This window comes from Stegodyphus dumicola, chromosome X2, assembly GCF_044657685.1.
Source record: "Stegodyphus dumicola isolate Sdum_Otavi_A_Nest chromosome X2, ASM4465768v1".
In the NCBI taxonomy this organism is placed as follows: Eukaryota; Metazoa; Arthropoda; class Arachnida; order Araneae; family Eresidae; genus Stegodyphus; species Stegodyphus dumicola.
The window spans coordinates 123,984,277-123,998,974 of NC_140781.1; the positions used below are offsets into that span (position 1 = coordinate 123,984,277).

The 14,698-nt window shown below is 35.6% G+C and overlaps 1 protein-coding gene across 4 annotated transcripts in view; it reads right to left on the reverse strand.

The window, feature by feature from the left end:
- Positions 1-14,698, reverse strand: part of LOC118186380 (organic cation transporter protein-like) — a 237,290-nt gene that overhangs the window by 40,773 nt on the left and 181,819 nt on the right. For all 4 annotated transcript variants that reach the window (XM_085809366.1, XM_035356458.2, XM_035356460.1 and 1 more), the window contains exon 6: positions 1,155-1,302. In XM_085809366.1, coding sequence (XP_085665492.1) covers positions 1,155-1,302 — 148 coding nt within the window. The remainder of the gene's footprint in view (positions 1-1,154; positions 1,303-14,698) is intronic.

Below are 14,698 nucleotides of genomic sequence, written 5' to 3' on the forward strand. Positions count from 1 at the left end.
ATATGGCACAACGACTTTAGAGTCACTATGATCTTCAACATCCAGCTTCCTTATCAGTCAGCTTTGCCTTTTGTCCATTTTGTGCTTTGAAGAAGCCATTTTACTATTTATCCCGTACTTTGCCGTAATAGCTGAACGTTTTGCTGTTTTCATATATGAGGCTCCAGGTAAACTCTTTCTAACTATCATGGCTCTTTAGGAATCTGCCAGGTTAGACATTTTAGCATCCCTTAGAGAGTATGATGGCCGCATGCAACATCTGTGAGAGTTGTTGAGCCACTGACAACTTTCCTTCACTATCAACAGGCTATAAATTTCTTTGAAAGCGGGAAATGCAGCATACGTTTTCGCAGGTATTCGTATCAGTCTGCACCCCATCTATAAGTTTACATCATCCAGTCAATACAAAATTTATCACTTTTATTTAGCATGAAAAATACTTTCCTTACACTATAGTAAAGAATATTATGAAACAGGAAGAAATATTTCATATATCAATGCAAACCAAGCAGCAGCAAAACATAAAGATATAAATTCTTAATTTCCTTGTTATCCATTGAAGGAAATAGTTTCAATGAGCATTTTTAAACTGATACAACATTATTGATATGCATTAGATTTTTTCTCATTAACTCTGCATTTCATTTCTTCTCTTCAAAAATGAACGCTTCTATTAGACCTCAATAAAAATATGCTTTCTAAACCTTAAAACGCTTAACTGTTTGTTACTTTAGGATTTGAAAGATTCATGTGACAAGAAAGTCGCAGAAATTTGAGTTTCTTAATCTGGAATCTTTAAAGATGTCGAAGTTGACTCGAAGTTTCGATTGTTCGACTTTTAAAAATGCTTATAGAATATTATAAAAAAGATTTGCACGATTATGCTTGTCTCCTTTATAGTATACATGTACAAAAAAATCACAAAGTATGAGAAAGGAAAATAACACTTTTGTTGCATGAGGAATCATTATAAAGTTTATGTTTTGTTATAAGATACTGAAAGGAGCACATCTATTAGAGATAATGAGCCTTATAGAAATTGATCCCATGTTTCAGACGTAAAGTATTTTGCTGTACATTTAATGAATCAAGGTCTGACCTAAAATAAATTTTTAGATATTTGAATTTAAACTTATAACAGACTGTTTATGTACTTCATTTTCTAGGAAACAGATCTTTTTAGCTTGAGTTTCAAGGTCCTTTACATCCTTTTTGTTCATTTTTGCTGCAAGCTCTAATATAGGAATTGCTTTGTCTAGTTTACCCTTCGACAACAGCCAGCGGGGAGATTCTGGAACAATCCTAAAACACAAAAAAGATAAGTGTCATCGAAGTAAATATTTTAATCTGTCAAATATGAAATACTTTTATGATGTTGTTAGATTACTTCAATAAAATAAAAAGCAATTGTTAGTTCATTCATTCAAAGTAATGTTTTTGTATATAAATATTTAAAAAATGTATCGATAAATATCTGATATTGACACTTCATGAAACCAGTATATCTGAGGATTGAATTTTATATTAATTACGAACTTACCAGTGCATTCCTTTTCAGTTAAGATTTGTCCGATGAAAGTGCCTGATTATTTATACAACTACAACTGACTTGTTAAACATTAGTTTATAAAATATTTTTCAATGTGAAAGTTCCCTCACGTTTTAAATTAAATTTTTCTTCGAGGTATATAAAAGAGATGCACACCTGGAAAGTTAGCAAAGTTTTTGAGAGATACTAAATATTTATAAAAGTATAAAATAAATGTAATGTTTGTCCCTTCATACCGTCATGGTTATATAATAATGGAAAAAATACCTGCCTGCCAGTACTTTTAAAAATTTGTGTTCTACTACGATGTTACTTTACCAATCTACATCTTTACTTCCGTTTTTACCTTTTTCTGCAAAAAGCTTTGTCATATTTTATACTATGCTTTTCAGCTGTTTTCTGCCTTTTTGGAGTACTCTTATAAACGTACTCAGGTAGCACACTATCATTGTATGAATGCTATGTATTATTTAAATTGGCTTACTGCTAATTGAAGCTAGAACTCCAGTAGTCGCGCCTCGTATCATGCTCACGCAAATGTCTGTATGAACAAGTAGACTATTTTAGCATGCGAGATGAAGAATAAAGGTGTTGTATGAGACTTATCTCACTTGTCTGACAGTAACATCAAGCCCACGAAATGCATCATGGCAAGGAGTACAAGATTGCGCTTGTCGTTGGCTAGAGCCTTGAGCACCATACAGGTGACAGTACACTTCGCTCAGTTCCGCCCCAGTTTTTATGGAAAGCATCCGGGGGGGGGGTGAAAAACCCCACTCCTCTTTCTTTACCACCAACCCCTCGAGAGAGTTTTCGGGGAAGGACTTTCGACATGCCATGTATTCAGAGTGCCCCCATGCCACAAAGGCACTAAAAATTTACAACATCCATACCGTCTCCGGAATTCGAACCCTGGCCTTTTGTATCGCAGTAGGTTACCCTAACCACTATACCGTTTGTGCGGCTAGAATAAAGGGTAAATAGTAGTAGTAAGAGGAAACGAAGTAAAAAAAAATTACCGAGTCTGATTCTAATCTAACCAATAGTTCGAATAACATGTACGCTGTTCCAATATCGCTATTTTTTCGAACTATAAAGTCTGTAGCAAATGTGATCAATGTGATACAAAAAATATATATCATGTCCAAAACGTCCTTAATCGGTCTTTATTTGCGTAACCGTTGATCGTAGACATTACTTCCAAATCCAAAAACTGTTTTAAAAGAAAGAAATAATCATATTTTGTCATTTTAAAATTAAAAATGAATCATTAAAAATCATTAAAAAATGTCATTAAAATTAATGTCATTCAAAAAAGAAATCAATTTTATAAAATTCACGAAATTTAACCTTTTATACAGTCTGCTGATCCCTATACTTAAATTTAGCAAAATTTATATTCCTGGTAAATGAAAAACGAAACGTTCGACTCCCGCACGAAAAAAACAGATTAAGATATTTAATTTCAAAATTTTGGATAATTATTGCCGTCTTTTTAACTTATCTTTGAAGAATCGGTTAATAAATAAATTGGAATATTTTGAGGTTCATTCTCTCCCTTTAAATACGAGGGTTGGGGCAAAAGTCATGGCAACAATTTTTTTCTTGTAGATCACAAAACGTATATGTGTCGTGGGGAAGTTCTACATGCATAGTGTGTATGCAGAACAACAGATGGCTCTGTGATAGCTGGCTCTGTGGTAGCAAGGGCTCTGAAATCAGTTTCAGTTGGTGAATGTCGTACGAGATGGAAGTAACTCGTGTTGAGCAGCGCTCTTACATCAAAATAGCCGTTCTCCGAGAGCGAAATGCGATGGAATGTCACAGTGAATTAGTAGAAGCCCTCTGGAATAATGTCCTACCATATCGTACAGTAGCACGGTGGGTAGGAAAGTTTCAGCAAGGACGTGTGTCAACCAGTGATGAGCAACGTTCGGGATGACCGGTGAGTGTGCGGAATTGGCACGTGCCGTCATCGAGCATCTCATGGATGAAGACAGACGATTGACGTTACTAGAGTTAGAGAGGGCAAGTGGCATCGAGAAACGCACCATTCGCAGGATATTGCGTAATGAGCTACACCTACGCAAAATCGCTTTGCGGTGGGTACCGCATGCACTGACGGAAGTTCAAAGGTGGGTGCGTTATGCAATATGCTCCGACCACTTTGCACGCTGGCAACAGGACGGCGATCAATTCTTGTCACGAATAATCGCCATCGATGAATTTTGGGCTAGGGCATACGAACCAAAACTGCGCGGAGTGGCGACATCCTGGATCACCAAGGCAGCAGAAGGTCTGTCAAAATCCTTCCCCAGTCAAATTGATGATGATCGTCGCGTATGACGTCAGGCGTGTGATTGTTTGCCACTTTGTTCCTCATGGCAGAACAGTGACCGCACAGTCCTACTCAAAGACTTCCTGGTGCGACAGGTACGACGTGGCGTTCGGGATAAACGTCCGGATCTTGTGGACAGTGCAATAATTCTGCACTACAATGCAAGACCACATAAAGCAGAGTTTGTACGGCAGCTACTTCGACGTTGGGGATAGGAAGAATTGGAGCGCCCACCGTACTCTCCTGACCTTTCGCCCTGTGACTTTGATCTCATTCTCAAGATTAAGGAACCCATACGTGGTAGGCGGTTTGCAGCACGAGAGGACATTGCTAATGCTGTGCGCCAACAGATGACCCGATTCACACATAGTGCGGCAAATGCTGAGGCTGATGGTATTCAGAGCCTCCCACAAAGTTGGCAGCGTGTGGTGAGAGTAGCAGGGGACTACAATGAGTGTCTTTAGGCCCAGGTTTGTCATGTCAACTTTATGTGTACTGTGTTATCATTCTTTTGCACGGTGAAGGCCATATTGCCCTGTATACTACCATAATAAATTCGTGTGTTACGATATTTCAGTGCTATTCATTGTCCACACATATAGTTAAGACCTTGTCCTTTCTGTATATGTTACATTTATCAACCGGACTAGTATCTTCAAAAAAAAAAAAAAAAAAAAAAAAAAAAAAAAAAAAAATAGTTGCCATGACTTTTGCCCCAACCTACGTATCATTCAATGAATGTGGATTCAGCTGTGATTTATTAGTGCAAAATTTTCTTATAAATGGTATGCCGAAAAAGTTTTCACGCAAGTAAATTAGAAGTTTTCGAACCTAAAAATATATTATTAATACTCTCATGAAGTTTTAGTTTTATTGCTTTAGAAAAGGTTCAGTTTGAATATTTAGCTTGCATTTCGTACAAAAAATTCATTAAAATATAAATATTTTTAATTTTGTAATTTATGCAAATATTTTGTTATGAGTTGTCTATGTGCCAGTGTTTCTTAGAACACGGGTTTTCTAAGATTGTGTGAATAAGATCTTTTTTTTCGAAAAAAAATGTATTTTCAGTATTTATTACAACAATCTGAACGGACATGCTCATCACTTAATCTAGTAACATTAGAAACCTTTTTTTCTAAACTGATATTTTATTTTTAGTTTGTCATTATATATTTTAATTTTTCCTGATATTTATTTTTGCGAAAGTAAAGATCGGGTAAGGACATTTGTGGACACGATGTATAGTGTTTGCAATGTTCTAATAAAATTTGCAACGTTTTGATAAAAACCTACAGAGTACCGCATTCCCCCTTCCTATTACATAATTAGTAGAGTTTTTGATATGAAACGAACAGAAATCTGCCTAAGAACTTTGTCTTGCTGATGGTGGAAAAAGAGTGTGTTATTATAATAAAGCTCTAAGACTAGAGTACTCATCTTCTGTATTTTAACACTGTTATAGTTAAAAATGTTACTATTCCTATTAAGAATTAAAGTAATTGAATTGTTTAACGTATGAGTTAATAATTCTAGGTCAGGATATAAAGAAAGATCACATCTACATTTAATAATCATAGCATCCATTCATTATGTACTAATTCTTTAGCAAATTACAGCATCTAAAGTCTGCTCAAAAACCCATATTTCACTTCAAGTAAATACAACTTAATGATGTAATTCACATCCGAAGAGTGACAATATGGTGATAAACCCAAAAAAGATGCTCAGCTATACAGATGATCTGACATCTGTAAAATACAGTTTAGTGTTAAGTACGATGCTACAATAATTAAAGATTTTTGCAGACTGAAATCCAAAACAAGATTACAAGTTACATTCAGATTTATATAGAGGTTGATTCTAAATTGTTTTTACAAATTAAGAGGGGAATTTTATCCATCCAAACGAGCAATAATTTCCATAGAACATAGGGTCGCATTCCACTCTGAGACGCAGAAATGAGGAAAGTAGAAACGCATCGAGGAAAAAAAAGGAGACTATCTTCCTAAGGACTATCAAGAATTAACCGTATGCAAATTTGCACTGTGAAGAAGCAGCATTTTGAATTGACAGCGGAGAAAGCCAATCAGAGCGAATATAGTGTCCTTGAAAACGGCACAACATCATCGCTTCAAGTATTACCTTAATAAGCATCGTTCGAAACATTTCGTGAATTGCTATGGCGTAGTACACGTACGAGGAATTGGCAGATATTCACCACACATACGGTGAAACAAAAGGGAATGGACGCGAAGCACGAAAGACTGTACAAACAGTGGTTTCCACTCGTCGGATTCCAAATCATCCAATCTTTTCCAGTGTTCATCGAAGAATGCGAAAAACCAGTTCTTTTGCTATCTCAAAAAGTAATGCAGGACGTTCCCGAAATGTAGGAACGCCAGAAATGGAAGAGGGAGCTGTCGGCCTTTTAAGCACTTTCTGTGAGTTTTTCTCTAAACAATAAATCTGATTGCGCAACTTTTGGTCTCGTTCATTCGCTTTCCCAAGACATGTAATTTCAGGCTGGAATTCTTATATTCCTCTTTTCTGCCTCTCAGAGTGGAATGCGACCCTATGTTCTATGGTAATTATTGCCCGTTTGGATGGGTACTATCACCCCTCTTAATTTTTAAAAACAATTTAGAATCACCCTGTATAATAAGAATATGTATACAACAAGAATAAATATGTATGGCAAGAAATAAAACAGGAATTTAAAGAGATTATTTTTATTATTATTCTCTGTTACTTCATTTTAGACAATTCAACTTAAGACATAAAATTTTTATACATCCTAAGAGACATTTTTGTATATATATATAAAAAAAACAACCTAAAAGAAGGATTAATGTGACTTATCTTGATTAGCGTGACTGCAGTATCGGAAGGCTCGGGTTAGAATACCGAAGAAGGCATGGATGATAGTGTCTGTGTGCGGCATCGGGGCACTTTAAAAATGCGGCCAATTAAAAATCATCTCGAAAGGTTGGTAGAAGGGGAATAGGTGTGGGAGACCCTCAGACCAGTCTTTCCTGTGCTCTTTCTCAAAACTGGGAGCGGAACTGAGCTAAAGTCGGGCTGTCAACTATATGATGCTCAAGACTCTCTTGTCACTGACAGGCGCATTTAACTCTCTGACAAGATGAATATCATGGGCTTCTGCTGACGACTGTCAGACAAGTGAAGCTGGTAACAACAAAATCTTGATTAGCAATGAACTATTTAGCTAATTAGGTTTAACTATATCAAGAAAGAGATACCACTATAAAACATTGTGATCTATCTGATATAACGGAGACATGCCATAGCAAGCATAGGCTCAAGAGGCTAGGAAATCTTTTTTCCGACGTAGCAAGAACTAAGATTTCCTAGTTGAAAAATCTGAAATATCACGCAAAGTAGAGCTAATAGACACAGGGAGCTGACCAGTCACGAAAGGAAGCATGTATCATTATAAATTTCTCACCTAATTTTAATAAAGAATCTAACTAGTGTTTTTTGTGTTTCTTTAAAAGATAGGGATAGAGAGAATGTTTTCTTAATCCGCTGTCTAACGGAACTGATACTAAGTAAACAGGAAAATACATGTATTCAGGAATGGACTTAAAAATTTCTCTTCAAAATACCGAATCTGAACAGAAATTTGTTTTTGAATAATTTTGGCAGCAGAAAAATTGAAAGTGGGATTTTCGGACCAACAATGTTGAGCAACAGAAGACTTCTGTGTTTCCTTTTTTCTAAAAACACTGCTGTTGCTCAACATTGTTGGTCCGAAAATCACACTTTCAATTTTTCTGCTGCCAAAATTATTCAAAAAACATCTTCCATTGGAGAACTGGATTTTCTAGAGGAATCTTTTGTTTCTTAAAGTCTGAGTTTTTGGGAACGCCAACATGGCGGATTGTGATGGTGACGTGTTCTATGCAGCTCTGGACAATGAGCTTCAAAAGGTGGAATCAGCCATCGTATCGAAATGCAATATGAATCCGCAGATTCGTGATGATGCGAAGAAGGCTTTGGGTGAGATTAAAAGATTGATTACTAGGTATGTTGAGCATGTTAAATCTGTAAATTTTCCTGAAGCTTGTAAAGAAAGCTTATTGAATTCAGTCATGCAAACGAAATCGTATGCTAATGCTGTGGCGCCATCTGTTGGGACAAATCAGACAGATTCAGATTGCTGTGTTTTTGTGAGTGCCCAAAACTGTACATCTGATGAAGTTAAAAAGCTTCTTAAAGCTGAAATCAACCCTCGAAAACATAAAATTGGAATTAGCAATATTCGAACAGTTTATCAGGTTCAATGTTCCTTCTAACCTTCTTCGGGAACATACAAGGACCTGACTCGGAACAGAGAGCTTACTAAAGCTATGTTCACTAATTGTGGTAAGTAGACAGGATACAGACGAAGGGTATACAAAACCCTTTAAAACTAAACTCTAATTTAACTTTAGAATAATACACGTGGAAGATTGGCCTTATAATAACAGGAAGCGTATGTAGCACAGAGACTGTGAACACTACAATACGTTTAATTTATCAAGAGGATTAAAACCTCTGGCCTGGAAGGCAAATAGCAACTGCGTAACTTCTAAGGTAAGCGGCCTGCTTCGAACTCACTGCTTCCTCTCTTTCGCTTGGCAAAAAGGCCACACTTAAATACTTGGCGTTCGCCAGACAAACTTTGCATAAAAACCTTCACGCTTATAATTCTGGCCGGAAGTAGAAAATAAGAAGTGATAGTAAAGATTTAAAATAAAATAAACGTTAGTAAAACTTAAGATCCTTACAAGTTCATAACAATAAAGTAATGGTGAAATGTGCTTCGGGATATGATAAAGAAAAACTGTTTACTGCTTTGCAGGAAGACTCCTCTATTTTGAATCCCTCTATTCCAAGACGAAAATATCCTACAGTTTTACTTAAAAATGTGCCAAACAGCATTAGTAATGATGAACTGTTAAAAATTATTGAAGAACAAAATCCTGAAATTACCGTGAGTGAAGAGACTTGGAAAGACGTTAAAGTTCGCTTTACTTTAAAAAAGTTTCAACGTGAGAGAAGCGTGGTTATTGAGGTGCATCCTTCTGTGCGCAAGCGTATTTTAAATTTTGGGCGTATTAAAGTGATGTGGAATATGTGTAAAGCTGAAGATTTTGTTGTTTTAAATAGATGTTTTAAATGTTTAGGCTACCACAGAAGTCTTGATTGCAGAAATCCCTTGGCTTGTTATTGCTGCTCTGGTGAGCATAAGAGTTCAGAATGTGATAAAAAAGAAGTGCAAGTGTGTATTAATTGCATAAGATTTAATAAAAAGACGAAAAATGCAACTAAGAAAGTTGATGTAAATCATAAACCATTTTCTGGAACTTGCCCCAGCCATACATTTATGATGAATCTTGCAGCTTCAAAAATTGATTATGGGTAAGTCCGACAATTTGTCTGTTTCTTTTGTACAAATAAATTTGCACAAATCAAAACTTGCTACTCAGCAACTTATTTTATATATGGAGGCAAATGACACGGATGTCGCACTGATTCAGGAGCCGAACTTTTATAAAGGTGTTCTTCCTGGCTTTCCAATAAAATATAGAGTTTACTATGATTCCGAAGCAGAGGTTGTCAAGTCTGCTGTTATTGTTCGCAACCAGAATCTTTCTCCTTTTTTAGACTTAAATCATACAGTTTATAATACTGTTGTTTTAGATATAAAAATCAACGAATCTGACTTGACTATTTGTTCCGCTTATTTCGAGCCCCAAACTAATATTGACATAGATCTATTAAAAATTTCACAAATTTTAACGATGAAGAAACCATGCAATTTTTTATGTGGTATGGCTTCGAATAGCAAATCAGTGATTTGACATAGTCCTATTACTGATGCTAGAGGAACGAAACTTAGTGATTTTATTAGTGCGAATCTTTTGTTTCTACTTAATGAAAATCGCGGACCTACTTTCTGTTCCACGCAAGGCTCGAGTTATATTGACCTTACGCTTTGTAGCTTAGGACTGCTGCCATACGTTCAAGGTTGGGATATCTCTGAGGAAGATTCTCTTTCTGACCATAAAATGATTATCTTTGAACTTGTTTTATGCCGTCCGATTATATCTTCTAATTTGTGTACTTTTAATTTAAAAAGAGCGAACTGGTTTTTATTTACTGAACTTTGTAAGAGAGAATTGTGTGACTTGAATATCCTTCTTAATAGTTGCTCTGATTGTATTGCATTAGAAAATGTTGTAAACAGACTTTCTACCGTTGTTTTTAATTGTGCTTTACTTTCAATTCCGATGAAGAAAAGTAAGAAGAATGGGGTCCCTTGGTGGTCTAAGGAAATTGATTGTTATAGAAAGCATGTAAATGCTGCTAGGCGTAGATTCCAGAGAGAAAGAAACTGTTTTCTTAAAAATATTTATAAAATTAAATATTTCGAATTGCGGCATAAGTACAAGGCTAAATTAGCTAATGCTAAGCTTGAGTCGTGGAGAAATTTTCTCTCAACTATTACTGTTCACAATGTCTGGAAATCTATATATAAGTATGGGGTTAAGACCAATTTTGCGAAATGGATTGAGATTTCGGGAATTAAACTCCGGATGGCAGTGTTACTTCGAGTTTGAGTGATACAATTGTTGCTATAATGACAAAGAATTTCCCAAGAGATAATGCGCGTGATGATAGAAATTCTCATAGAACTATGCGCTCTGAGTCTGATGGACCTTATATTTCTTTTATGGACTGTCCGTTCTCTACTTCAGAAGTTAACAGTGTTATTAAACATCTCAAGAAGAACAAATCACCTGGGCTTGACTCTCTTTCTAATGAAATGGTACAGCACTTTCATGCGGTGGATAGCATATTTCTACACAGACTTTTCAACCTTTGTTTACAATTAGCAGTTTTTACAGGACAATGGAAGAGAGCTCGGGTTGTTTTGATTCCTAAAACGTTAGATACAAGAACCCCTTATCTTGATAATATTAGATGCATTAGTCTTTTGACTACTTTGGGAAAATGTCTTGAAACTCTCTTCATTAACAGAATAAATTGGTATTTGAGACAAAAATGTTTTTATAATGATTCTCAGTTCGGATTTACTCCTCGGAAGTCCGCTGAAGACGCCATTATTCGCCTTTTTAATATCTTGCAGTGTGCAAAGAAAATAAAGTATACTACACTTCTTATTTTCCTGGATTTCAAAGGAGCTTTTGATAATGCTTGGTGGCCATCTACCTTAAAAATTTTAAAAGATGCTGGTATACCACATAATATCTATAACCTTCTTAAAAGCTTCTTGAACGAGAGGACTGCTGAGCTTCAGCTTGGGAACGAAGCTAAGGTTTATTCTCTAGAAAAAGGCTGTCCTCAAGGCTCTGTATCCGGACCTACTCTTTGGAACATAATCATAAATGATCTTTTAAGTCATCTCGACGGTTGTTTAAAAATTGCGTTTGCAGACGACTTACTATTAATTTTCCAAGGAAGGATTTTGAATAACATTCTTTTGAGAGCACAAGAAGTTCTAGATTTTGTCTCCAGTTGGGCGATTTCTCATAAACTCACTTTCAATCCTTCAAAAAGTAAAGCTATGCTTGTTCCCAGTACGTTTAATGAACAAAATATTGCTTCTTTGATGCTCGATAATTCTCCTTTGGAATTTGTAGAAAATGTTAAATATCTTGGTGTCATTCTTGACCAAAAATTAACATGGAAAAAGCACATTGAATTCCTTTCTGCTAAATGTGAAAAAATTATTAATGGCTTTCACCGAATTGCCAAAAATACTTTTGGAGTAAGCTACGATGTTAAGAAACTCATGTATAAGCAGTGTATTGTACCTTTCATTTCATACGGCTGTCGTGCTTGGGAACATGTTCTTGCCAAGAAGGTTAACAAAAGAAATTTAAGAAAGATTCAACGGAGAATTCTTCTTCGTATTATTAGTGGTTATAGAACCTTAAGCTATGAGGCTACTTTTGTTCTTGCAGGAGTTCCGCCTATTGATTTTGAAATTGCATATAAGAATAATATTTTTGAGTCATTGGCAACTCATGCTTCGGAAGACTGTATTAATGGAATTGTCCCCTTCACTGATCTTCCTCATCCCGCTTCTTTAGAACCCATAAATTTCTGCGATTATAAAGAGACTGCTGAAATAAGTTTTCATATGGTTTTCTTTACAGATGGCAGCAAGATGAACAACAAGGTTGGCCTTGCATTTGTTCTTTTTGAAGGCCATTCCGAGATTTGTTTTCTTAGACACCGTATACGGAATGAATGTACAGTTTTTCAAGCAGAACTTCTGTGCATTTATCTTGCCGTCAAATGGATCCAGGATCATGGGACAACATCCTCAAAGTACCTTATTTGTTCTGATTCTCTTTCTTCTCTTCAACTTTTGAACAGTATTACCAGCTGCGATAAATTAGTTATCGAAACCCTAGTAACTGTTAGTTCACTTAGAATTAGAGGTATTGATATTTGCTTTGCTTATGTGCGTGCTCATCATGGTTTCTACGGAAATGAAAGAGCTGATATCTTAGCTAAAGATGCCTTAAATTAACCCATTGATATCAACATTAGCATTCCAAAGAGTTATTGGAAGTCCTTTCATTATAAAAAGCTTTTAGCTATGTGGAATGAGGAATACATTTCATCTTGTAAGTCACCAAAAAGTTCCTTCCTTCTATTTACCATAGACTGAATTCCGAGTCTTTCCTCTCGTTAAATTTTAAAGTGTCTCAGTTTTTATCTGGTCACGGTAAATTTGCAAGTTATCTATTTCGTTTTAATCTACGATCAAACAATTTATGTGAATGTTCAAAAAGAGTTCCTCAGGATGTGGAACATTTGATTTTCTCGTGTCCTACATTTGATGGTCCTAGATTATGCTTACAGAACGATTTGAAAATGTTCGGAGTGACTTGGCCAGTGAACTTATCTGCTTTCGTGAAGTACAGACTGCTGTTCTCTGCTTTTGTTCGCTTTATTTATGCATGTAATTTTTAATGTTTATTTATACATGTAACCTTTAATGTTCTAGTTAACTTACTTCTGTAAGCCCCGTGTTGTACATATGTGGTGCACGGGGAGTCTGTATGTTCTCAAAGGAAAAAAAAAAGTCTTGAGTTTTAGGTTCTGATAAATATATTATTGATGTTATTTAACATGCCAAAGGTTTTGAGGGTATTTGCCGTGAAAAAAATGACTGAGAAGATAATTTTTAGAGATAAACTCAGATTTACATTATACTCGGGGGAGGGGAACCAGCAAAATGCTCATAGTAACCCATTTCGACACTAGGACTTAAATTCAAGGTACAACAAAAAAATAGCTGTTAATTTTAGGTACTCGGCCAATTAATAAGCTTTTTTCGGATGGTCTTCATATTAAAGGATTTCTGAAGTGTCAGAGCTTGCCGCTATTTACAACTTTTATAATAAAATAAATAATCAAGTGAATAAATTGAAATAAAAGGAAAATTGATGTTATTAAATCTTAAGTGTTGCTGAATAACAAAATTAATGAATTCATCTCTTAAAATATATTCTACGTACTGAACTCTGCATGCTTCTTGAATACAGTCTTTTTTTGAATTAACAAACATAAATGGTTAATTTAACTTGGGAAGAACTTTAAAAACTTGCAAAAAATTTTAAGCTATTCTGCCGTTATTTTCCTCTTTTTTTTCTTATTTCATGGTGCTTTAAACATAGGAAAGATTCCAAACTATGTTAGTATAAAGGAAGAATAACTCATACGAGTAGGAAATGTAGGCAGATGGATAGCTGACTGAAAGTTGCATATCCCAGTTACATGATTGCTTAGGTGATTTCTCTGATTATTACTTCGGAGTTTGAAAACGTGTTACTTTTGCAGCTTTTAGAACTAACTGTTAAAACTTACACCTGAGCAGGACTGGAGACTTACTGGAGACTGGCAAACGTTTTCCCATAGATGACAATCGACCTTGCTATATAGCCATTTCATCTAAATTATCTATCCGGAGTAGGTAGCTTGTCGAATTGCTGAATTATACACGGATTCTGACTGCTACTAATTTTGTGAAAAAATATGTAGCTGTCAAACCAATATCTGCTACTTGCACTTTTTGGAGATTTTAATATTTTGATTATTATGACTATTTTACTAACCAAATTTTCATATAAAATCTGCTGTCTGACTATTAGCATAATACGGAGAACTGTGATCGCTAAAAATATGCTATGTGCACCAGCCAGAATATTATCAAATAAAAATTGCTATGTGACAAACGTGCAGATAGCAGATATTGGTTTGACAACGACGAATGTAGAATTTTCACTCAAGTTGTGATGCTGCGCGGCCCCAACCTGCACGCAACAATAGTAGTGACTGCTATGAACTGGAAAGTACACAAAACTCTTAAGAAGGGTTTAACTCCCTTTTTATTCTACTTTAGAAGTTACAGATGCGTGCACTTGACGCTCACAAAATACGCCGACCCGGCGGTAAAATAAAAATAAGAAACTAAAAAATGAATAATAACAAGTTACTACCTACGAGGCTCTCTAAACGTAACTAACCTAACCGCGTTCTAAGGTACAGCTGATATTTCAGCAAACTTTCTGAATATTAAGTTGAAAGATTCAACTATCTGCCGAGGCAAGCACACAGGCCGAAACACGCGGTTCTTCAATTTCTACCCAGCAACCTTCACGCTCGTGAAGCAAGAAAGCACACTTACGAACTCGTTTTCCTTCTATTTAACTCAAATTACTTCTGTTTAAAATTTGAATACTTTGCGCGTTCTACTAAAATTT